The 25,601-nt window shown below is 46.8% G+C and overlaps 1 protein-coding gene across 1 annotated transcript in view; it reads left to right on the forward strand.

The window, feature by feature from the left end:
- Positions 1 to 368: 368 nt before the first annotated feature.
- The window catches only part of HSPA4 (heat shock protein family A (Hsp70) member 4), a 92,231-nt gene continuing 66,998 nt past the window's right edge, over positions 369 to 25,601 (forward strand). Inside the window, exon 1 of the mRNA XM_068277476.1 lies at positions 369 to 634. Coding sequence (XP_068133577.1) covers positions 528 to 634 — 107 coding nt within the window. The 5' untranslated portion in view covers positions 369 to 527. The remainder of the gene's footprint in view (positions 635 to 25,601) is intronic.

The raw sequence follows: 25,601 nt of genomic DNA on the forward strand, positions 1-25,601 counted from the left end.
AATATTTACAGTATAAATAGGTAATTATAATATTATTAATAATGTATTCGAAATAACAGAACATCATCATAAAAACGCTATAAATAGCTGCCGTGACGGCACATCACATCTTGTGGTTGGGATTGCCTCCCTACTTTGCAGTAACCTTAGCAACTGCATCAACGTGCGCGTGACGCAGTTGGACGCGGCGGAACTCCGCCTCCTCCCCTTCAAACGCTCGAAAATCGCAGCGTAAGGGGGTCAGCTTAGTCATTAAGTACCGCCTACTCCTTATGGTGACGATTTACTTTGCGTCTGTAGTTATTGGTCATGCAGAGGCGCAGGGAGGTGCGGATTGGTTGGGTTCGAGTGAGGTTATTACGTATTAGTTATCGCGAGATGTGCCGGCACTGTTTCTTGATTTTACTCCTCCTTTGACAGCGAGATCTTTCGAGATCTTCCAGGGCTCCATTCATCTCCCTGTGCCGGAGTGCAGTGTTGCCGCTCTCCTTCCTCGCGTGGTGCTGCTAGAGTCCCCAGCTGCAGTCATGTCTGTGGTGGGCTTTGACTTGGGCTTTCAAAGCTGCTATGTCGCTGTGGCCAGAGCCGGAGGGATCGAGACAGTTGCTAATGAATACAGCGACCGTAGCACCCCGTGAGTATAGCCGGCGCCGCCATGCTGTCTGCTGCTTAGCGCTTATCACTGAACAGGCGTATGAGATGCTACATTCTCCTGTATGCAACAGAAAATACTGCCTACCTCCCTGTACAGGTTCATACCTGTGTATGGGTAAATGCTTTTATTATTGCAAAATCGCTCATATCATTGGCTGCTAAATGGGAAATATAGTGTTAATAATTTTTCACTTGTTATCAGGCATAAGTCAGGAAAGGCCTAAAGGATGTATGATGAAAGATAATTATCATTAAATACAATTAACAGCTCTGTCTTTATATGTATTGTTTATTACTAAATATAACATGTATATTTTTTTTTTTTATACATTTGAGCTAATGTTTCAATAAAGTAGCATAGTTTGCAAAACAGCATATGTGTATGTTATATTGATGACTTTAAAGTGTACCTGAGATCATTAAAACAATCAAAAATGTTTACATACCTAGGGCTTCCTCCAGCCTCCTTCAGGCTCATCGGTTCCTCGTGTCCTCCCAGGCCAACTAGATCCTCCGCTAGGCTGTAGCGCAGTGCACTCCGGGTGATGGGGGGTGTGATAAGGGGCCTGCAGAGTACGCTCCTGGTGCCATCAGCGGGAGTGAGGACACGGCAACGCAGTCGCAAGAGTTTTCAAACTTTAAAGTCGGATATTCCAGAAGTGAACTGGAGGCGGGGTTGGAGCATCGGTGAATGGCTGCGCGGGCACAGGATGTCTGTGGGGGACCATTAGAAGCCCTGGGTAACTTCAACTCATTTTCCCCTGATCCCCCTACAGTGTCCCTTTAAAGTGTACATAAGATTATAAAAAAAAATATACATACCTGGGGCTTCCTCCAGCTCTCTTCATGCCGAACGCTTCCTTGCCATCCTCCATACCGTCTCGATGCCTGGCAAATCTGCCTGTTGGGGTTAGTCTGCATATGCACAGTTCAGCTGCACGCTCAATCATCGTGCTACCGGCAGGATCATCCTGCGCGGTATGCTCCCAGTGATGTAGGCGTGCATGTGTTGTGCGCCCTGAGTGGTGGATTTACCAGCCCGCCAAGCAGAGGATTGAGGTGAGGGACAATACGCATTACTGCGCATGCACTATAAAGTAGATGGAAGTTGTGCAAGCGCAGAAGAAAATGTATGCTTGCAGCTGTTGAATTAGATCCTTGCAGTAGGCTGATCAGATTTGCAGAACCTGGTGAAAAGTTTCAAATTTGGCAATTCTTTTTGCAAAGTACAAATTAACCTTTAGGCCTGGAAACCACTAGAAAATGCTATCACAATTGCTAGCGATTTGTGGTAGCGCTTTGCAAGTGAATTTGGGAGCAATTTCCCTGCTCCTATACATTTTATTAGAATGTAAACTCGCCCAAAATGCTTAAAGTGACTCTGAGCAGTGCAGAAGCTATGGAAAGATGCATACCATTTTGAAGCTCTTTCTCCTCTTTCCAACGATATATAAACCGCCGTCCTACACTTTTAGTTTTCGCGAGTGAAATCTCGCCTGCCGCGATTGCAGAAATATCATACTAAAAGGCGTAGGGCGGCAGTTTATGTGTCGTTGGAAAGAGGAAAGAGAGCTTCAAAATGGTATGCATCTTTCCATAGTTTCTACACTGCTCCGAGTCCCTTTAAATGGCGATTTCCCTAATCGCAATCACTATAGTGGAATTTGTCCCATCCATTTACATTCAGACCGTTGTGTTTTTTTTTCTTTTTTTATCACATATTTAGTTATTAAAATTTTCTCTTAAAACATTTAGTTTGAAAAAAAGTCTGGTAAAAGTAATACTTTTTTTTTTTTTTTTTTTTTTTTTTTTTTAATGGCTAATTAATAAAGTTAAATTATGCAAGCTTTCTGGGATCTAGTCCCCCTTCTTCAGGCATATTTCCAGATATTAGCTGAAGTAATACACTGATGTAGGTAAATAGTAAACACATAGATTGTAGGTGTGGTTCTCTTGAACCACAAAAGCCTAGTTTTTGAAGTGGTGGAAGCTTGTGATCACTAAGCAGCTGGGAGTCAAAAATGGCGATAAAAATTACCGTGTGTATATACTCGAATACAAGTCGACTTCATGAATAAGTCGACGCCAGTATTCAACACTCTTAAGCTGGACTTTTTTATTGACTCTTATTAAAAAGGTGGGTACACACATCAGATCAGTCTTTGGAAAATGAAAGATCACAGACCAATTTTACCCCCTTTCATGTAGTATGAGAGCCATACCAACACAGTCTATTCTTTTGAGCTGAACTCTCCATCAGACAGAAATCTTTACATGATGCTGTACACATGCAAAAGATCAGTATCTGCATAATTCATTCAAAGTCTATATCTACAGATCTCATACACACCTTGTTTAACAGACATTCATCTGCAGATCAGACAATTATCTGCAGATCTGAAGATCCATCTTCAGAGTTCTCCCTTGAATTTTTTTCCAGCTGGGTGGCATGAAAAAGTAGCCGGGTGGGGTGAGATGAGAGAATACAGGGCTGCGTTTCTCTACACAATTCTACTTACAACAGAGGAGGAAGTGAGCTGATGACAGCCGGGTGCTCGCCAAAACTAGCCCGGCTAAAACAGCCTGGAGAGAACACTGCATCTTGGTGGATCTGATCTGCAGATGAATGTCTGTTAAGGTGTGTATGAGAACTGCAGATATCATAGACTTTGAATGCATTTTGCAGGAACTGATCTTTTGCAGATACTGTTCTGTTTCATTTGTACTGCATCTTGCAAAGATTTTTATCTGATGGGGAGTTCAGCTCAATAGACTAAACTGTGTAGGTATGGCTCTCATACCACATGGAAGGGGGTAAAATTGGTCTGTGATCTTTCATTTTCCAAAGACTTTTATCTGATGTGTGCACCCAGCAAAGTTAATGGCTGCACTTGGGGCTCAGCAGGGCTTAATGACTGTACTGCATACAGTATTTGCATGCAGCCATTAACCCCTCCTGTCCCTTAAGTGCAGCCAATACCTCCTCCAGGCCTCCAAGTGCTACAATTTACTCCCTTTATGCAGCTCAGTATTTTCCCCTGCATGTTTTCTTGTGACTTCTTGTGGCCAGGATTTTCAGACTTGTATTTTCTTGACATTTCCTTTACTCAAAGTATCACTTACCACAAGGTAAATTGTTGCAATTGGGAATTTCACTAGTAGTTCACACATTACTCAGTGTTGCACGTGACTCGTGTATAAGTTGACCCTTATACTTTTATGAAGTGAATCAGACCTAAATTTCTAGACGTATACTTGAGTATATACAGTACATTAAATCCTATCAAGTAGGAAGTACTGAATCTGAGAGTGACCTGGAGGTCTACTGCTTATGTCATATCCTCTTCTCTCAGCTGTAAACATCCTGTAGGAGTTTTCTGCACTAAAGTGCACCCACCTTGTAGGCAGGGCTGTGGAGTCGGTCCAAAAATCCACCGACTCCGACTCCTCAGTTTAGGATTCCACCGACTCTGACTCCTTGACTCAGACTCCTCTAATTTGCATATTACAATTTTGTTGATTAAAAGTATGTAACATGAAATTCGTCTCTTAACTGCCAACGCTTAGGAATTTTACAAGACAACTGAAGTGAGAAGGATATGTAGACTACTATATTTATTCCCTTTAGACTAAAACTAGTCCTTGGTAAGAGTACTTGTAAAAGGTACAAACCGGAACAAAGAACATCTATCAGGCCCTAGGCAATGTAAGTGTGGGTACATGTAAGAATGATGTGCAGGTACTCTGCAGGGGGAATGAGGAGATTCTTCCTCTATTACACATTCTTCATGCACAATCTGAACAAGGTTTATGGGTGACAGACAACACCTCTGTGTTCAATGTGCACAGCATTCTCAGTGGATTCCCTGCAGCTCTGTGGGGAGTGCATATGTAGAGTATAGTACTACTGTGTAACAAAGTAAACCTGAGACAGATGAAATTAAAGTTTTATACAGACCTGGGGCTCCCTCCAGCCGCCTTCAGGATAATCAGTCCCTCGTTGTCCTCCTCCACCACCTCGATCTTCTGCTATGAGTCAAGGTACTTGAGCCAGTCGGGCGTAGTGCGCATGCACACACTCCGCCGCCAGGAGCATACTACACCTGTGCAGCACTATTGCGCAGGTGCAGAATGTTCCTGGCTGTGGGAGCGGCATGCGGCCGGACTGCGCTGACTGGCTGAATTACCAGGACTCATAGCAGAAGATCCGGGTGGTGGACAGCGAGGGACTGATTAGCCTGAAGGGGGCTGGAGGAAGCCCCAGGTATGTATAAAACTTTACAAATTAAAGGGTACCTGAGACGGATAAAAAGTAGTCACCAAACCAAATTTTAACAACCTATCAAATTATTTGATTTCATCAGCAAAGGGAGTGCATAAATTTGCATAAATCAGCATCAATGCAGAATTATTTCCATCTCATTGACCATCTCTATTAGTGACACAGCTACACATCAGGCTTTATTCTTACAGCATAGATGTTTAGTATATATGAGATTCCTGTGTACACATCATATATACAGTCACAATCAGATCTGTATATCTGACCTTAAAAATACGGGGACTGCTTTATTGAAGCAGCACAAGTAACTAATTTTGATTGGTTTATTTCATTTTTGTGGACCAAGCACAGCTATTACTGTATATATACATTATTTTTCATGACTATTATCTGAGAAATAGAACATTTTATCTTATTTTCTATTTTAATTACAGTTACAAATTCATTAGGAGTCGGTGCATTTTCCAGGCACCCAAAATTGCCCGACTCCACGACTCCGACTCCACAGCCCTGCTTGTAGGAGTGGCCACTGATGCACACATCTCTGCCCTTACACCGCTTTGTGAAATCTTACACCACACTGTTCACATCCAATACACTTTAATTCCCTGATCTCTAGCCCGTACAAGATGCCCCATCTTCTCAACCAAATGAGCAGCTTTTGCTGGCTTTTGTAATTCCTAGTAGTGTCACGTGCACTTATCCTAGTGAAGCTCATCTCGGCAGGTTAACAGGGTAGATTCTGCAAATATTGGGTAGATTCAGCAAATATAAACTATGGGCAACCGCTGTATAGCTTTCGGGATGGATTGTAATAAAGGGGCCACCCTGCATAAATGGTCACAGTACTGTTGCTTTGCTGTGACGTCCCTTTAGAGGTGGGATTACTGATTGTTCCTCTCCAAGAGGGTACATTTAAATTGGATAATATACATCTTTCTGAAAAGAAGTGCCGAAGAACAGCCTTTTTAAAATCCTCAATAAAAAGGTGTGGCACGCTTACTCAGGAGACAATTCAGGAGCTCCAATAGATTTTGACAAGTGCAGTGTCTTTTAGGGCGTGTTTCCACTTGAGCGGAAACTGCCGCGTATCCGCAACGTATCCCAGCAAGTGAATAGTGCGGGGAATCTCTGCCATAGGGTGCAATGGTAACGCCTGTTGAATTGCTACCGCTAGCGATTTGGCCGGCTTTTCCATCCGAATCGGCGCGGGAGGCTACGGATCCCATAGCCGTGCCATGGGATTCGTCTGCTTTCCCCGCAGACCCGGAAGAGCCGTCTCGTAGATGCGCGCCGCTCAAGTGGAATCGTGCCCTCAAACCTGACCTTTTCACTCTCCAACAGGGCATGGTTTGCAAGCAACCTCACCTATGCACAGGTGGTGTAATTAGTGCCTCAGCTTGGTGGATTCCATGTAGCTGAGACACTAATTACCCCACCTGTGCATAGGGAAGGTTGTCTGCAAGACATGCTCCGTTGGAGAGTCACGAGGACAGGTTTGAGAAACGCTGGACCAGTGCGTTATTTAGTACAACTTCCCTTCATTGGGTTTACAAAGTCTGAAAAGGTTAACCTCCCTGGCGTTTTGATTACACACGGCCGCTGGAGTTTTTTTTTTTTTTCTTTCATGTAGCTAGCCTAGCGCTAGCTACATGATTCCCCCACCCTTCCGATTGCCGCCAGCGTTAATACCCATCAGGAAATCCTGTTCTGAACGGGATTTCCTGTAGGGCTTCCTCCGTCGCCATGGCGACGATCGGACTGACGTCAGAGGGAGTCCCGATCCACCCCATAGCGCACCCTGGCAGTAATTTGCCAGGCTGCGCAAGGGGTCTGCGTGAGGGGGCTCTTTCGCGGCGGATCGGGAAAACGCAGCTAGTAAAGTGCTAGCTGCATATTTAAAAAAAAAAATAAAAAAAAAAATTATGCAAATCTGCCCACCAGGGCCTGAGCAATCCACTGCGGCGTTACTGCTCGTCTGTAACGCCCAGGTGGTTAATCCAGAAAAGTCTATTGCACCTAAGTTGTCCGTGTCAAGACAAGACACCAAAGCAATTTTACATCAAGATAAGTGAGTGTGTAAAAGTAAATGGTGATGACTTAACGACCAAAGTTAATAAACGGAATATGCATTATGTAGAGCAATATTAAAAGTACGGTAATATAATCAGCGTGTATCTACATGTAGGTAATCAATAAATCATAATTCTAGCTGAAACAGTTGTTAGTTAAAAAATAGGATCCAATACAGAACAGCCAAAACTTGAATTTTGGACCATTAAAGTGTAACTGTCAGGCATAAAATCAAAAATCAATTATTTTTATCTGGTAAATGAGTAATAAGGATACTGACCAGGCAATCCAAAATTAAAAATCGCTATTACTTTTCTTGTTGATAAATGATCATTCCTCAGTTATCTGACTCTTATTTGGTACATTGCCGCACAAAGGAAGTTGCAGGGCCTGTTCAGTTGTCCTTTTTTGCTTCTCTACTCCCTTTTAGACTTGACTAATGCAACGTGATTGGCGGAAGCCTCTTTCCCTCCTGTTTTCCCCTCCCACTCCTCTGTTCCTATCAGGCCAATATTTCTTATGCTAAGACAATGCATTATCTATTGCAGAGCTGGGTGGGAGTGCCTGAAGACTGGGGGGAGGGCGGGCAATGCATACACAATCAGGCAGAGGAGAGTAAAGGTCCGTACACACGCCGGACTGGAGGCAACGACTGGTCCGTCGTCGCCTCCCGCTGGGTGGGCGTTCCAACGATAGTCCGGCGTGTGTACGCACCAGGGCTGTGGAGTCGGGAGTCGGGCAATTTTGGGTGCCTGGAGTCTGAGTCGGGAAAAATGCACCGACTCCTAATGAATTTGTAACTGTAATTAAAATAGAAAATATGATACAATGTTCTATTTCTCAGATAAGAGTCATTAAAAATAATGTGTATATATACAGTAATAGCTGTGCTTAGTCCTCAAAAATGAAATAAACCAATCAAAATTAGTTACTTGTGCTGCTTCAATAAAACAGTCCCCGTATTTTTAAGGTCAGATATACATATCTGATTGTGACTGTATATATGCAGTGTTCTCCCCAGGATTTTTTTTCCAGCCGGGTGGCATGAAAAAGTAGCCGGGTGGGGCGGCACAATACATCGCTACCGCGCGGCTTTGTAAGCTGCGGTCGTTGCTTAGTTACGCACGCACGCTACACTCCTGTTGCTCGTGCTAATAAATCAATGCAACTTTTTTGATGAATCAACCCCTTGTTCTTTCTTTCATGCATTGTACTTTGTTTCATGTATTTACATTTATCATTTCCAATATTTAATAGTTTTTTTTTTTTTAATTCATTGTTTTCCCCCTCTCCTTCCATTGCCTTAATGTTATGCTGAGGGGGATCAGTGGGTATTGCAGATTGTGTGCAGGCAGAGGGGGTCTTAGAGTACGTGGGGCCTGGGGCGAGTGTCATATGCGGGGCATAGAGACAGGGGAAGGCGGAACACACTGGACGCTGCTGGGTGGGGGACGGGGGGGAGAGGGACGCGCTGGACGCTGCTGGGTGGGGGGAAGGAGGGACGCGCTGGACGCTGCTGGGTGGGGGGAAGGAGGGACGCGCTGGACGCTGCTGGGTGGGGGGAAGGAGGGACGCGCTGGACGCTGCTGGGTGGGAAAGGAGGGACGCGCTGGACGCTGCTGGGTGGGAAAGGAGGGACGCGCTGGACGCTGCTGGGTGGGAAAGGAGGGACGCGCTGGACGCTGCTGGGTGGGAAAGGAGGGACGCGCTGGACGCTGCTGGGTGGAAAGGAGGGACGCGCTGGACGCTGCTGGGTGGGAAAGGAGGGACGCGCTGGACGCTGCTGGGTGGGAAAGGAGGGACGCGCTGGACGCTGCTGGGTGGGGAAAGGAGGGACGCGCTGGACGCTGCTGGGTGGGAAAGGAGGGACGCGCTGGACGCTGCTGGGTGGGAAAGGAGGGACGCGCTGGACGCTGCTGGGTGGGAAAGGAGGGACGCGCTGGACGCTGCTGGGTGGGAAAGGAGGGACGCGCTGGACGCTGCTGGGTGGGAAAGGAGGGACGCGCTGGACGCTGCTGGGTGGGAAAGGAGGGACGCGCTGGACGCTGCTGGGTGGGAAAGGAGGGACGCGCTGGACGCTGCTGGGTGGGAAAGGAGGGACGCGCTGGACGCTGCTGGGTGGGAAAGGAGGGACGCGCTGGACGCTGCTGGTGGGAAAGGAGGGACGCGCTGGACGCTGCTGGGTGGGAAAGGAGGGACGCGCTGGACGCTGCTGGGTGGGAAAGGAGGGACGCGCTGGACGCTGCTGGGTGGGAAAGGAGGGACGCGCTGGACGCTGCTGGGTGGGAAAGGAGGGACGCGCTGGACGCTGCTGGGTGGGAAAGGAGGGACGCTGCTGGGTGGGGGGGAAGGAGGGACGCGCTGGACGCTGCTGGGTGGGGGGGAAGGAGGGACGCGCTGGACGCTGCTGGGTGGGGGGGAAGGAGGGACGCGCTGGACGCTGCTGGGTGGGGGGGAAGGAGGGACGCGCTGGACGCTGCTGGGTGGGGGGGAAGGAGGGACGCGCTGGACGCTGCTGGGTGGGGGGGAAGGAGGGACGCGCTGGACGCTGCTGGGTGGGGGGGAAGGAGGGACGCGCTGGACGCTGCTGGGTGGGGGGGAAGGAGGGACGCGCTGGACGCTGCTGGGTGGGGGGGAAGGAGGGACGCGCTGGACGCTGCTGGGTGGGGGGGAAGGAGGGACGCGCTGGACGCTGCTGGGTGGGGGGGAAGGAGGGACGCGCTGGACGCTGCTGGGTGGGGGGGAAGGAGGGACGCGCTGGACGCTGCTGGGTGGGGGGGAAGGAGGGACGCGCTGGACGCTGCTGGGTGGGGGGGAAGGAGGGACGCGCTGCATGCTGCTGGGTGGGGGGGAAGGAGGGACGCGCTGGACGCTGCTGGGTGGGGGGGAAGGAGGGACGCGCTGGACGCTGCTGGGTGGGGGGGAAGGAGGGACGCGCTGGACGCTGCTGGGTGGGGGGGGAAGGAGGGACGCGCTGCATGCTGCTGGGTGGGGGGGAAGGAGGGACGCGCTGGATGCTGCTGGGTGGGGGGAAGGAGGGACGCGCTGGATGCTGCTGGGTGGGGGGAGGAGGGACGCGCTGGACGCTGCTGGGTGGAGGAAGGAGGGACGCGCTGGACGCTGCTGGGTGGGAGGGGGGAGGGACGCGCCGGACGCTGCTGGGTGGGAGGGGGGAGGGACGCGCCGGACGCTGCTGGGTGGGGGGGGGAGGGACGCGCCGGACGCTGCTGGGTGGGGGGGAGGGACGCGCTGGACGCTGCTGGGTGGGGGGGGGAGGGACGCGCTGGACGCTGCTGGGTGGGAAAGGAGGGACGCGCTGGACGCTGCTGGGTGGGGGAGGAGGGACGCGCTGGACGCTGCTGGGTGGGGGAGGAGGGACGCGCTGGACGCTGCTGGGTGGGGGAGGAGGGACGCGCTGGACGCTGCTGGGTGGAGGGAGGAGGGACGCGCTGGACGCTGCTGGGTGGAGGGAGGAGGGACGCGCTGGACGCTGCTGGGTGGAGGGAGGAGGGACGCGCTGGACGCTGCTGGGTGGAGGGAGGAGGGACGCGCTGGACGCTGCTGGGTGGAGGGAGGAGGGACGCGCTGGACGCTGCTGGGTGGAGGGAGGAGGGACGCGCTGGACGCTGCTGGGAGGGACACGCTGGACGCTGCTGGGTGGGGGGAGGGACGCGCTGGACGCTGCTGGGTGGGGGGAGGAGGGACGCGCTGGACGCTGCTGGGTGGAGAAGGATGGACGCGCTGGATGCTGCTGGGTGGGGGGGAAGGAGGGACGCGCTGGATGCTGCTGGGTGGGGGGGGAAGGAGGGACGCGCTGGATGCTGCTGGGTGGGGGGGGAAGGAGGGACGCGCTGGATGCTGCTGGGTGGGGGGGGAAGGAGGGACGCGCTGGATGCTGCTGGGTTGGGGGGGAAGGAGGGACGCGCTGGATGCTGCTGGGTGGGGGGGGGGGGGGGAAGGAGGGACGCGCTGGATGCTGCTGGGTGGGGGGGGGGGAAGGAGGGACGCGCTGGATGCTGCTGGGTGGGGGGGGGGGGAGGAGGGACGCGCTGGATGCTGCTGGGTGGGGGGGGGGGGGAAGGAGGGACGCGCTGGATGCTGCTGGGTGGGAAGGAGGGACGTGCTGGATGCTGCTGGGTGGGGGGGGGAAGGATGGACGCGCTGGATGCTGCTGGGTGGGAAGGAGGGACGTGCTGGACGCTGCTGGGTGGGGGGGGGAAGGATGGACGCGCTGGATGCTGCTGGGTGGGGGGGGGGGGGGGGGAAGGATGGACGCGCTGGATGCTGCTGGGTGGGGGGGGGGGAAGGATGGACGCGCTGGATGCTGCTGGGTGGGGGGGGGGGGGAGGAGGGACGCGCTGGATGCTGCTGGGTGGGAAGGAGGGACGTGCTGGACGCTGCTGGGTGAGGGGGAAGGAGGGACGCGCTGGATGCTGCTGGGTGGGAAGGAGGGACGTGCTGGACGCTGCTGGGGGGGGGAGGAGGGACGTGCTGGACGCTGCTGGGTGGGGATGGAGGGACGCGCTGGACGCTGCTGGGTGGGGATGGAGGGACGCGCTGAATGCTGCTGAGTGGGGAAGGAGAGATGTGCTACATGCTGTGTTAAGTACTGCTGGGTGTGGAGAGAGGGTCATGCTTTATGGGGAAAGATGAATGTGCTGAGTGGAGTGTTAGCTAGTACAACACTGGGTGCTGCTGCCTACCAGGTCTCTCAGGCTGGTCAGCATGGCCCGCCCTCCTTCTCTTCTCCTCAGTCCCTTCTGGTGCACATCGTTAGTGAGAGATCTCGCTCTGTGCCTGCCACATGTGCCCTGGGGTTTCTAACTTCCCATTACCCCTTGCAGCGCAGCGAGATCTCTTGAAACTGACGTATGACGTCAGCTACGGCTCTCCGTTGGAAATCCCGCATCCACTGACATGCGGCAACTGGGGTGGAGGACGGGCATAATTGTAACTTATGTGTCAGCTGTGGGAATGCGGCTGCTCCCCAATATACTCAAACCACTGAGTAATCCGAGGCCTCTGAAGAGGGTGTGGGGCCTGGTCACATATAGCCCCATGCACAATACTGTCTTCAATACTACCGACTGACATCCCCCGCCCCCACCGGAAATATCGTGCAGCATATTAAATAAAGTTTTTAAAGTCAGCCGCAACCACGTGCAGTCAGCCGCCCCAGAGCTTATTTACAGCTCAATCAGTGTCCTAGACAGACAGCCTGCAATGCGCACCAGTGGAATATCGGCTTAGCCTCCCCGCCTCTACTGCCGCTGCACCAATCAGTGCAGGAGCTTGCCGGGAAGCGCGAGATAGATTCGTGCATAGAGGAGCAGATTCAGGACAGCCTACTGCCGCTCAGCCAATCGGTGCATGAGCTCGCCGGGAAGCGCGAGATCTCGTGCATAGAGCGGAGTAGATGAGGACAGCGCTGCTGGCTTATTTTTATGAGAGAGCCCGGCACGTCCTGACATCCGGGCAAGGGTGATGACAGCTGGAACCAGGCGGGCGGTAATTGATTTGACCCGGGCGGCCCGCCCACCTGTTTGATCCTGGGGAGAACACTGTATATGATGTGTATACAGGAATCTCTTATATATACTAAATAACATCTATGCTGTAAGAATAAAGCCTGATGTGTAGCTGTGTCACTAATAGAGATGGTCAACGAGATGGAAATAATTCTGCATTGATGCTGATTTATGCAAATGTATGCACTCCCTTTGCTGATGAAATCAAATAATTTGATATGTTAAAATTTGGTTTGGTGACTACAAATTAAAGAGTAACTGAGACGGATAAAAAGTAAAGTGTTTTTTTTTTTTTTTTTTTTTTTTTAAATATACATACCTGGGGCTTCCTCCAGCCCCCTTTAGGCTAATCAGTCCCTCGCTGTCCTCCACCACCCGGATCTTCTGCTATGAGTCCTGGTAATTCAGCCAGTCAGCGCTGTCCGGCCGCATGCCGCTCCCATAGCCAGGCACATTCTGCACTTGTGCAATACTGCACAGGTGTAATATGCTCCTGGCGGCGGAGTGTGTACATGCGCACTACGCCCTACTGGCTCATGTACCTGGACTCATAGCAGAAGATCCAGGTGGTGGAGGAGGACAACGAGGGACTGATTATCCTGAAGGCGGCTGGAGGAAGCTCCAGGTCTGTATAAAACTTTAATTTCATCTGTCTCAGGTTTACTTTGTTACACAGTAGTACTATACTGTACATATGCACTCCCCACAGAGATGCAGGGAATTCACTAAGAATGCTGTGCACATTGAACACAGAGGTGTTGTCTGTTTACAATCTCCTCATTCCCCTGCAGAGTACCTGCACATCATTCTTACATGTACCCACACTTACATTGCCTAGGGCCTGATAGATGTTCTTTGTTCCGGTTTGTACCTTTTACAAGTACTCTTACCAAGGACTAGTTTTAGTCTGAAGGGAATAAATATAGTAGTCTACATATCCTTCTCACTTCAGTTGTCTTGTAAAATTCCTAAGCGTTGGCAGTTGAGACGAATTTCATGTTACATACTTTTAATCAACAAAATTGTAATATGCAAATTAGGAGTCTGAGTCGGTGGAATCCTAAACTGAGTCGTCGGAGTCGGTGGATTTTTGGACCGACTCCACAGCCCTGGTACGCACTGTCGGCGGACTGATACGGCTTCAGAAGTAGCCATATCAGTCTGCCGACAGTGCGTACACACGCCGGACTGTCGTTGGAACGCCCACCCAGCGGGAGGTGACGGGCCCGTCGTTGCCTCCAGTCCGGCGTGTGTACGGACCTTAAGGGAGGAAATGACATCAGGATTGCCTTCAAAATAGACACAATTAAAACGGAGAATCCTAAGGGTGGTTTTTTTTTTTTTGTTTTTTTTTATCACTGCATCTCTTTAAAATCAAAGTGTGGACAGTGCAATACATATGTTATGTAAACAAAGCAAATATATATATATATATATATATATATCTATCTATCTATCTATCTATCTATCTATCTATCTATCTATCTATCTATCTATCTATCTATCTATCTATCTATCTATCTATCTATCTATCTATCTATCTATCTATCTATCTATCTCTCTATCTCTCTATCTCTCTATCTCTCTATCTCTCTATCTCTCTATCTCTCTATCTCTCTATCTCTCTATCTCTCTATCTCTCTATCTCTCTATCTCTCTATCTCTCTATCTCTCTATCTCTCTATCTCTCTATCTCTCTATCTCTCTATCTCTCTATCTCTCTATCTCTCTATATCTCTATATATATATATCTCTATATATATATATCTCTATATATATATATATCTCTATATATATATATCTCTATATATATATATCTCTATATATATATATCTCTATATATATATATCTCTATATATATATATCTCTATATATATATATATATATATATATCTATCTCTTTCACCCGGTAATTAATATTCATGAAAGCATGAACGTAATCTTCGCATAAAGCGATTTAGTGTGCGTTTTGCGCTTTTCCCTATATCTTCCAGGCATCAATGTCAAACCGTTGCTTTGAGGGCTAAGATCCTCACATTTTTTTACACAGCTCACATGAATTGATGGGTCTGAATCAGGAAAGGTGTGTTCCATCAGGTAGAACACATTCCTCTCTTTCTCAGTCCATTCTAAACACTGGCATGTATCTGGCCCTCCAGGCCTGGAGTTGGACACCTGTTCATCATAGCAAAATTGCCCCAGAAATGGTGCAGGCAGTGCTTTTGGTCAGTGGAAAGCAGATGAAACGTGCAGATATGAACTGTCCCATAAGGAATCATTGCACAATCGCTTTGAGGGCGATTTTTAAAAAAAGGCAAACGCAGAAAAAGCGAAAACGCCCTAGGTGTGAACAAGCTTTAAAGGAAACATGAGATGGCATGTGTGGGCCAATTTATACTTACCTGGAGCTTCTTCCAGCCCCGTGAGGGGTTTGGGGTCCCTCGACATCCTCCCCAGCCACTCGGAAAACCTCCCGGTAATCAGGCCAGCTGCGCTCTCCTGTAGACCACAGGAGGACAGCATGGGACTCAGATGAGCTTATGAGGCTGGAGGAAGCCCCAGGTAAGTATCATATCTTTAGATATGTTCATCTCTGGTACACTTTAACCTGCTAGCAGTATGGATATGTCTGGCTTGTCCAGCAAATAGATGCTGAAAGCAGCATTGACGAGCCAGGCTTGTCAATGCCGCCAGGGAGATTTCTAGCTTCTCTGCCCTTCCAGCTCTATTTTCTTTTCTGTGGGCTTCCCTAGGATGGCTGGATGTACCGGTATGTCTGCACACTGGTTAGCGATCTGTGCTACCCACAATGTGCAAACTACGCATCCAGCCATCATGCGGAGCGTATGAGCGATATCGGCGCAGGATACAGCCGGTATAGCTTATCTTGCTCCTGCACAAGTTCCCAGCGAAGTTAAATACTATTCCCCCTCCAGGCTGCCATGGATGGTGGAGAATGAAATAATTTGGCTTCCAGCAATTGCTGGAAGCTGAATTATAGTGTTTTTAAAAGTAACTTTAAGGGAACCTTAACTGAGAGGGATATGGATGTTTCCTTCTAAACAATACCAGTTGCTTGGCACTCCTGATCTCTTTTGCTGCAGTAGTGGCTGAATCACACACCTGAAACAAGCATGCAGCTAATACAGTCTGACTTCAGTCAGAGCACCTGATCTGCATGTCTGTTCAGGGGCTGTGGCTAAAAGTATTAGAGACACAGGATCAGCAGGGGAGTCTGCAACTGGTAGTATTTTTAAAGGAAAAATCCATATACTTAGTTTAGGTTTCCTTTCAGCTCCGTCTTCTGATGGTGCCTAAGTTAATCCCTGTGCACTGCTATAGCCGTAATTCCTATTACGACCTATGGTGGTGCCGGCTGCGCCCAAGTCTCCAGCGCTGGAATCACCATGTTCGTCCTGGGGAAGCCCATAAGCAGAAACCGGCAGAGCAGAGTAGTTGTGGGCTTCCGTGCAGTTATTTCACCCCCCTTGGTGATCCCATGCTTGCCCGGCTGCAGTGACCCACCCTCCCTGCTGTGATACCCCTTGATCCCCTGCTACAGTGATCCCGGTACTATACTCTGTGGAGGAGGGTGTGCGGCTGCCGCTGGATAGATGGATGGGGAGTAACCCACATTCCTGTAAGCACCAGGGATGGGGGGAGGAGGAGGAGCAAGGGGGGAGGGTTGCAGGGGGAAGTAGCTTGTCCACCTGTATACTGTGGCACCTAAACCTAGCTATACTACAGCACCTATACCTGTCTACCTATACTGCAGCAATTTAGCCTAGAAACTACAATTGGAAGCTTTGTTTCCAATGCGCACCCTGCATCAGGGCTGTGGAGTCTGTACAAAAATCTTTAGACTCCTCAGTTTATGAAACCTCCGACTTTGGGTACCCAAAATGACTCCTTAGTCTAATACCAGGGCTGTGGATTTTTGTACAAAATCATCCGACTTCTCAGTTTATGAAATCACTGACTCCAACTCCACAGCCCTGCGTCACACTTATACTCACTATTGGCATGCTGATCCCTCGTCGTGTACCTTTGATTGCTTCCCCAGTGTCTTCTTCCATGTCCCTCCGGTGGATTTGCTTCTCCCTCGGCAAAGATATGTTCCCCGGCGATCGATGTTGATGCCAGGGTTACGCAACGTCCTCAACATCTGGCGGGAAACTTTTTTTTTTTTTTAATGTATTGAATTATTATTTACAGTATTTATATAGGGCTAACCTATTCCGCAGCGCTTTGAATTCAATACAATAACCTGTATTTAATTTAATGTATAAAAATGCTTAAAGAGACTCTAACAAAAATTTCATCCGGTTTTCTTCCATCCTACAAGTTCCAAAATCTATTCTAATGTGCTCTGGCTTACTGCAGCACGTTCTACTATCACCATCTCTGTAATAAATCAACTTATCTCTCTCTTGTCAGACTTGTCAGCCTGTGTCTGGAAGGCTGCCAAGTTCTTCAGTGTTGTGGTTCTGTGATGCATCTCCCCCATCCAGGCCCCTCTCTGCACACTGCCTGTGTGTTATTTAGATTAGTGCAGCTTCTCTCTGCTATATTATCTTTTACAAGCTGGATAAATCCTCCTTTGAGCTGGCTGGGCTTTCACATACTGATGAATTGCATACGGGCAGAGCTGTCTGCACTCTGCAGGAAGAAACAGCCTGACACTTCAGTGGAAGATAGCTGCAGGGGGAAAGAAACACACAAATAATCTCTTGAGATTAAAAAGGAAGGCTGTATACAGCCTGCTTGTGTATGGATGTATTTTCTATGTGTGGACATACTGTACATCAACCTACTTCCTGTTTTGGTGGCCATTTTGTTTGTTTATAAACAAACTTTTTAAAACTGTTTTTAACCACTTTTTAATGCGGCGAGGGGCAGCGAAATTGTGACAGAGGGGAATAGGAGATGTCCCCTAACACACTGGAATGTTTACTTTTGTGTGATTTTTAACAATACAGATTCTCTTTAAATAATTTTAAAATGAATTGAACCACTTTTTTTTCATGGAAATCCAAGGGAAATTGAACGGTAGGGAGGTTAAGTATTGATTTAGATATTTGCTTTGCAATGGTCGCATTCAGAGATTTGATGGTAGAGGAGAGAAGATATAGGAGAAGAAAGATAAATAGTTGAGGAACCCACATTTAAATTTTTTTTTTTTTTTTTTTTTTTTTAAACTTTATGGCCACCTCTTGTCATAGTTTTGTCACATGATGTTTCTCAGTAGAGGAAATATGGGTAGAATCCTTGGCGTAGGACTTGGAGCTTAGCATAAACCTTAACAGAAGTCAGAGAATGTTGACAAATTCACCTGTAAGGGTATTTTCACACGATCTGTTGCATTCCGTCATGGACAATAACCTCGCAATGTATTCCTATTGTGCTTTCACTTTGTGTAGTGCGGCATGTCCCATTGGAAGAAAGCACAGAATGCTGTGTGTTTACCGCAAAACAGGCACATTTACAGTGGCAGTGAAGCACACTTCCTTTGTGCCGCTAGCTTCATTTTAGTCGCATTCGACACTGTTGTGATAAAGCAACATACAGTGTTAAACTGACCCTAAATGTTGGATGAAACCCACTTTAAAGTGTGACTGTCGGGCATAAAATCAATTCTTTTTTTTTTATCTGGTAAACAAGTAATAAGGATGCTAACCAGGCTATCCAAAAGTTAAAATCTCTATTACTTTTCTTGTTTGTAAATGAGCATTCCCCAGTTTACCTGACTCTTATTTGGTACGTTGCCGCACAAAGGAAGTTGCAGGGCATGCTGGTTTTGTTATGCTTCTTTTTTTTCCCTCAGACTTAACGAATAGAAGCAAAAAAAGACAACCCAGCATGCCCTGCAACTTCCTTTGTGCGGCAACGTACTAAATAAGAGTCAGGTAAACTGGGGAATGATCATTTATAAACAAGAAAAGTAATAGAAATTTTAACTTTTGGATAGCCTGGTTAGCATCCTCATTACTTCTACCAGATACAAATAAAGAATTGATTTTATGCCCGACAGTTACACTTTAAAGCAAGAGGAAAAAATTTAGATGCTTACCTTGGTAAGGGAAGATTCTGGATCCGCTAGAGGCATCCCCTGTCTCCCTCTTCCAGTCAGTTCCAGTGCTTGGGCTCCTGCTCCCATACAAGAATGTGCAGGCACAGGATGGCCTGTGCAGTAGTATGGAGCTGCTGCTCTGTCTTGGCAGCAAAAAGTGACCCTGGTTTGGCTCCGAGCTAGTGCAGACACGAGCAGACTGCGCAATGCAGCCGAGCTCCATTGACATCGCTGACAGGCTTTGAAGGGTCTTGGCATGGCAAGGTGGAGGGGATGGTGAAAGACTCTGGAAGATCCAGAGGCTTCCCGCCACCTTGGTAACCACTTTTTTTTTTTTTTTCTGTATACTTAAATACAAATGTTTTTAAGCAAATTTGCAGTACTAAAGGACATAAATCCTTTAGTTAATAATCATTGTCCTTTGAATTAGGATGTATTCTGATAAAAAAAATTCCTGAGAATCGAAGATCTACAGTATAAACACACAAGGCCTGAAAGCCTTCCTGCAGTATCTTATGGTCTGCCCACTGCTGAGGGGGAAGCGGTCTGTGGAAAACTCTCTATGTACTTTTTTTTTTTTTTTTTTTTTTTAAGTAAATACTTCTGTGCTCAAGACAGATCAGGTAGAAATGATGTACACAGTGCAGTAAACCATAGTATACACAAAGGTTTAACCTTTTCATCAGTTTTCAACAGGCCAAGAAACAAAATGAATCTATAGTGGTGTAAAAAACTATTTGCCCCCTTCCTGATTTCTTACTCTTTTGCATGTTTGTCACACTTAAATGTTTCTGCTCATCAAAAACCATTAACTATTGGTCAAAGATAACATAATTGAACACAAAATGCAGTTTTAAATGATGGTTTTTAATATTTAGTGAGCAAAAAAACTCCAAATCTACATGGCAATGTGTGAAAAAGTGATTGCCCCCCCTTGTTAAAAAAAAACTTAACTGTGGTTTATCACACCTGAGTTCAATTTCTGTAGTCACCCCCATGCCTGATTGTTGCCACACCTGTTTCAATCAAGAAATCACTTAAATAGGAGCTATCTGACACAGAGAAGTAGACCAAAAGCACCTCAAAAGCTAGACATCATGGCAAGATCCAAAGAAATTCAGGAACAAATGAGAACAAAAGTACTGTAATTGAGATCTATCAGTCTGGTAAAGGTTATAAAGCCATTTCTAAAGGGTTGGGACTCCAGCGAACCACAGTGAGAGCCATTATCCACAAATGGCAAAAACATGGAACAGTGATGAACCTTCCCAGGAGTGGCCGGCCGACCAATTTTACCCCAAGAGCGCAGAGAAAACTCATCCGAGAGGCCACAAAAGACCCCAGGACAACATCTAAAGAACTGCAGGCCTCACTTGCCTCAATTAAGGTCAATGTTCACGACTCCACCATAAGAAAGAGACTGGGCAAAAACGGCCTGCATGGCAGATATCCAAGGCGCAAACCACTTTTAAGCAAAAAGAACATTAAGGCTCGTCTCAATTTTGCTAAAAAAACATCTCAATGATTGCCAAGACTTTTGGGAAAATACCTTGTGGACCAACGAGACAAAAGTTGAACTTTTTGGAAGGTGCGTGTCCCGTTACATCTGGCATAGAAGTAACACAGCATTTCAGCAAAAGAACATCATACCAAGAGTAAAATATGGTGGTGGTAGTGTGATGGTCTGGGGTTGTTTTGCTGCTTCAGGACCTGGAAGGCTTGCTGTGATAGCTGGAACCATGAATTCTACTGTCTACCAAAAAATCCTGAAGGAGAATGTCCGGCCATCTGTTCGTCAACTCAAGCTGAAGCAATCTTGGGTGCTGCAGCATGACAATGACCCAAAACAAACCAGCAAATGCACCTTTGAATGGCTGAAGAAAAACAACATGAAGACTTTGGAGTGGCCTAGTCAAAGTCCTGACCTGAATCCTATTGAGATGTTGTGGCATGACCTTAAAAAGGTGGTTCATGCTAGAAAACCCTAGAACCCTTGACTAATAGTTAACGGTTTTTGATGAGCAGAAACATTTAAGTGTGACAAACATGCAAAAGAATAAGAAATCAGGAAGGGGGCAAATAGTTTTTCACACCACTGTAATTAGCAGCAATTTTGACATAGCTTTGACAAATGAAGCGGTTTCAGGCTCAAAGTTTTATTTTGTGTTTAATTAGTGTTGACATTCTGCTTTGCTTTACAGTATACTGCAGTGTTCTCCCCAGGCTCTTTTAGCCAGGTGCTCCACCCGGCTAGTTTTGGTGAACACCCGGCTGTCATCAGCTCACCTCCTCCTTTGCTGCCTTTCCGACAGCTGCATGGTAGGGAGCTTTCTGCGCTTGGGCAATACGTCAAAATTGCTACTGTGCATGCGCAGAGAGCGATTGTGGAGGCGACTGGGCTGTGCATGTGCAGTAGCCCACTACTGGCTGAGTTAGAGGGGTGCTGCAGCTGAACAGAAGATTAAGGAATCACTGCGAGGGCACAGGAGGACTGCAGGGTGCTGGATCTCAAATTGCTTGGAAAGCTCTTCCAACATTGATGCAGATGTTCCTGTACATTTCCCCCCCCTTCCCCATCTCTTAAAACCTACACTGTCTCCCCTCTCAAGACTGCTTGCTTCTGTTCCTGAGCTGGTTAAGTTTCAGTAGCAACTGAAAATATGAGTATTCTATAAATGTGAGTGTTAATACAAAAATGGAAATCATATTTTATGTGCTTTCTTCTGTAATGATGGGTCAGCTGCGTTGACTACAGGGATATTTCTGTTCTCCCCTCCATTGCAGCAGAATGTTAAATTCTATTTACTTAGGTTGCAGTAGAAATTGTAGGGGTTAGATTGCCTTTATGAACTTTTTGGGTCTATCTATCGATCGATACACAGTAGCTTGATAAATTTTTTGTACTTTTTATGATTACAAAAAAAAAAAAAAAGTCTCAAAGTATGGACACCTAACAATGTAGTTCAAATACTAAGAGAGATGAATCGGGACCTGCTTAGGTACACCAAACAGATATGGGAGCTGAACCTTCCCGAACTAAAACAGATAGGCTATCATTCATAAAGCATTACTGCATGCGGTAATGCAGAAAACGCCTGACTTTACCAAGCACTTAGCAAAATGTCAATTTATAAAAGCAGTTACCACATGGAAAGCTGAAATTCCCAAACAGTGAGGTAAATTACCAACCTGTGCGGTAATTACGTCCAAATGTCAATTCATGAAGATTAGAGCAGGTGGTAACGGCTTGGAGAATACCGCCTGCTTTGAAGAGGTGATGAGAGCAAATTTTAATGGAGACTCCAAGCAGAAGCAGTGAGATTTCACCAGGCAGCAGTAGCGAGAGCGGAACAAACAAGGCTTTCCCTGAATACCTTAGGCTGTGTGTTTAACATCTTGGTTTCTGCTTTTAAGATGTGTATTTCACATCAGAAAGCCTGGCATGTGTAAAGTTTCTTGAAGTTCTTCTACACTGTGGCAATTTAATAGATTAAGAAAGACTAATAAAGTCTACTAATTCTACTAAGTCTAATAAAGACAGATACCGAGCAGATTCAGTGCAAGCAGAGGCAGTTTAACTAAAGATGCACATCTAAAGGGAAGTTGGAAATGCCTCTTTTATTGTATTGCTGTCTCTGCACAGAGAACAGGAATATAACAATATTACCGACAGTTGGGCTTCGGTAAAACGCCTCACTTCTATTGCTGCTGTGAAAATGTTTATGAATTAGCACACAAGTCTTAAATACCGAATGCTGTATTTTCCTGACCAGATTTTTTTTTTTTTTTTTTGTAACCACACATGCTTTTATGAATGATAGCCGTAGTGTAGTAAATTTAGACACCAAGTAAGGCTTAGTTCACACCTAAATCTTGTACATTCAGTGTTCTCCATAGAAATTTTTTCCAGCCGGGTGGCATGAAAAAGTAGCCGGGTGGGACGTGATAACGGAATGCAGAGCCGGCGCTTCTCTGCATACAGCAAAGGAGAAGGTGGGCCGATAACAGCCGGGTGGTCACCAAAACTAGCCGGGTGGAGCACCCGGCTAAAAGAGCCTGGGGAGAACACTGACATTTCTGGTTCTCAATTTTGCAGTTTTCGATCAGTTGTATCTGACTTGACTGGAAATGTACACCTTTTATGTGTGAACACATCCCATAGAAACCCTTAGAAAATCGACAGAGAACTGACAGAGCGGACTGGTTGCGTTTTTGTGTGTTAACCAAGCTGAAGTTTTTAGAATATTTCTACAAAACAGGGCTGCTACCAGAGTGGTCAACTAAGCAAGAAATTAATTTGTCCCGTCCTCTAAAGGGACAAAAGTCTTTACATGTCTGGAGTCGCAACTCCAAAAATATTTAAAAATAAAAAAAAACTCCCTCCTACGGAGGTGAGCGTAGACCATAACCAAGTTGGATGGACCCAAAGAACATATGAAAAACAGCGTAGTAAGTGTTGGCTTACCTCCACACAGAGAAATGCTAACCGTAGCCAAAGTATTTGTTCAGTGAAAGAAGTAAAACAATGCAATTTTTTTCTGACTTTCTGCCTGTGTGGTTGTGATAAATAAGCCTGAGCACCTCTGACATCATAACTCATATGCGCGCACACACAGGAACACTCAGACAGAAAAGCGGGCCAGGAGTATTAGCTAGGGTGAAGAAGCAGAGAAGATGGTTAGAAAAAAGCTCAGGCACTTGTGCCCTAAAACCTGTGGAAAACAACATAAACACCATTGCTTTTATTGGAAGGGGTTGGCTGTGCATATTAATTGCAGATCAAAATGATGCATGTTTATTTACCAGGGTACCCTGACTGCCTCTCAGATCAGCTATCCCCTTCCCCTCTGAGGATTTCACGCAAAAGCATTTTGAGAATATTACAAGGGCCAGTATGTGATCCAGGGGTTAACTTTAAACCTGGGCAGCTGGAGGTTCTTGCACAAATTTATAGGTCCCTCAAACTTAGTTACCTATTCTCCATCCTCCCGAGACTTCCTCTCATAGTTGCCCATCTGTGATCCACTTCAGTAGGGAGTAATATTTTGTATTGCAGAAATTAAACCTTTTTGCAATTTTTTTTTTTAAATCTGCATCCTATAAGTGTTAGTGAAAGGTAAAGCCAGGTTCACACTTTGTCAACATTGCATGAGTTTTCCCACATGTGAATTTACATTCGTACTCAATGGGACTGTTGACACTTAAAGGGACACTATGGAGCAAAATTGTAAAATTTTAAAATGTGCAAACCTAAACAAGTACTTTTTTTTTTTTTTTTTTTTTTTTTTTTTCTTCCCAGAGTAAAAGGAGCCATAAATTACTTTTCTCCTATGTTGCTGTCACTTACAGTAGGTAGTAGAAATCTGACAGAAGCGATAGGTCTTGGACTAGTCCATCTATTCATGGGGGATTTTCAGGGATTTATTTATTTTTCAAAAGCACTCAGGGAATGGCAGTTGCTCTGTCCAACTGCCAAAAGAGTGTGTAGTGAGCAAGGAAGCTGGCCAGCATCATTGCATCATTTGTTTAAATTCTTTTAGGCTGCTTTCACAGTGGGACGTTACAGGCACTTGTTAGAGCAGCCTGTAACGCACCCCCACCGCACAGCAATGAAAAATCAATGGGTTGTTCAGTGCCTACGTCAAGACAACGTACTGCATGCAGTACTTTATACGCGGCTAAGCTGCGTTAGACTGTTTGCACATGCTCAGTACGGGTGTTTTTTTTATTTTTTTTATTTTAGGGGTGGGGAGAGGCCGCTATGTAGCCAGGCACATGGCTACTTGGCATTCACTGCACTTGCAGTGTTTTACTCTTTGGAGCGGCCGCTGATTAGCTGGCGGGATGCGGAGAGCTCCGCTCCGACAGAGCAGGCGCACAAAGAGCTGCTTGTAACGCGGCTCTTGGTAGCGTCCTGCTCCAACACCACCAGGCGTTGCGTTAGGGGCACGTTATGTGCCCTATAACGTCCCCTAAACGCAACGTCCTGGTGTGTAAGTAGCCTTAAAGGGAAGGTCCAAGCAAAATTAAAAAAATGAGTTTCACTTACCTGGGGCTTCTACCAGCCCCATGCAGCCATCCTGTGCCCTCGTAGTCACTCACTGCTGTTCCAGTCCCCCGCTGGCAGCTTGCCGACCTCGGAGGTCGGCGGGACGCATTGCGTACGTTTTTACGCATTCCCGCTAGTGTAAGAACATTAACACATACATTTTTACGCGTTACTGGTTCAATGCGTACATTTTTACGCATTGAACCAGTAATGCGTAAAAATGTATGTGTTAATGTTCCTGCACTAGTGGGAATGCGTAAAAACGTACGCAATGCGGCCCGCCGACCTCTGAGGTCAGAAAGCTGCCAGCGGGGGACTGAAGCAGCAGTGAGTGACTACGAGGGCACAGGATGGCTGCATGGGGCTGGTAGAAGCCCCAGGTAAGTGAAACTCATTTTTTTATTTTGCTTGGACCTTCCCTTTAAGGAAACATCTTTATAAAGAATAAAAGCCTTGCTGAGAATCCCCTATGAAGAGATGGACTAGTCCAAAACCTGTCGCTTCTGTCAGATTTCTACTACCTACGGTAAGTGACAGCCAACTAGGAGAAAAGTAATTTATGGCTCATTTTACTCTGGGGAAAAAAAACGTACTTGTCTGTTTGCACTTATTTTAAACTTTTAAAAAAATTTTTGTTTTCGCCATAGTGCCCCTTTTTAAAGTGGCACTTTGAGGAACTTGAACGCAGGATTGAACTTTATATTTATCAGCCTATACTACCTTTCCCATCAGAAAACTTTCTTTTTTTTGCCTCCAGTTGTCAAACACAAGGCCCGCTGGCAGAATCAGACCCCCACACCATTTTATGTGGCCCTCAAGATCTTCAAATCTGCATGATTATAAATTATGGTAACAAGTAAATATTTTTCAAATTGGACTTTTGAGAAAATTGTTTAAAAAACAAACAAAAAACAACTGAGTAGAAATGGGTTTTAAACTTTTATA

The sequence above is a fragment of the Hyperolius riggenbachi genome, chromosome 3 (assembly GCF_040937935.1).
Source record: "Hyperolius riggenbachi isolate aHypRig1 chromosome 3, aHypRig1.pri, whole genome shotgun sequence".
Taxonomy (NCBI): domain Eukaryota; kingdom Metazoa; phylum Chordata; class Amphibia; order Anura; family Hyperoliidae; genus Hyperolius; species Hyperolius riggenbachi.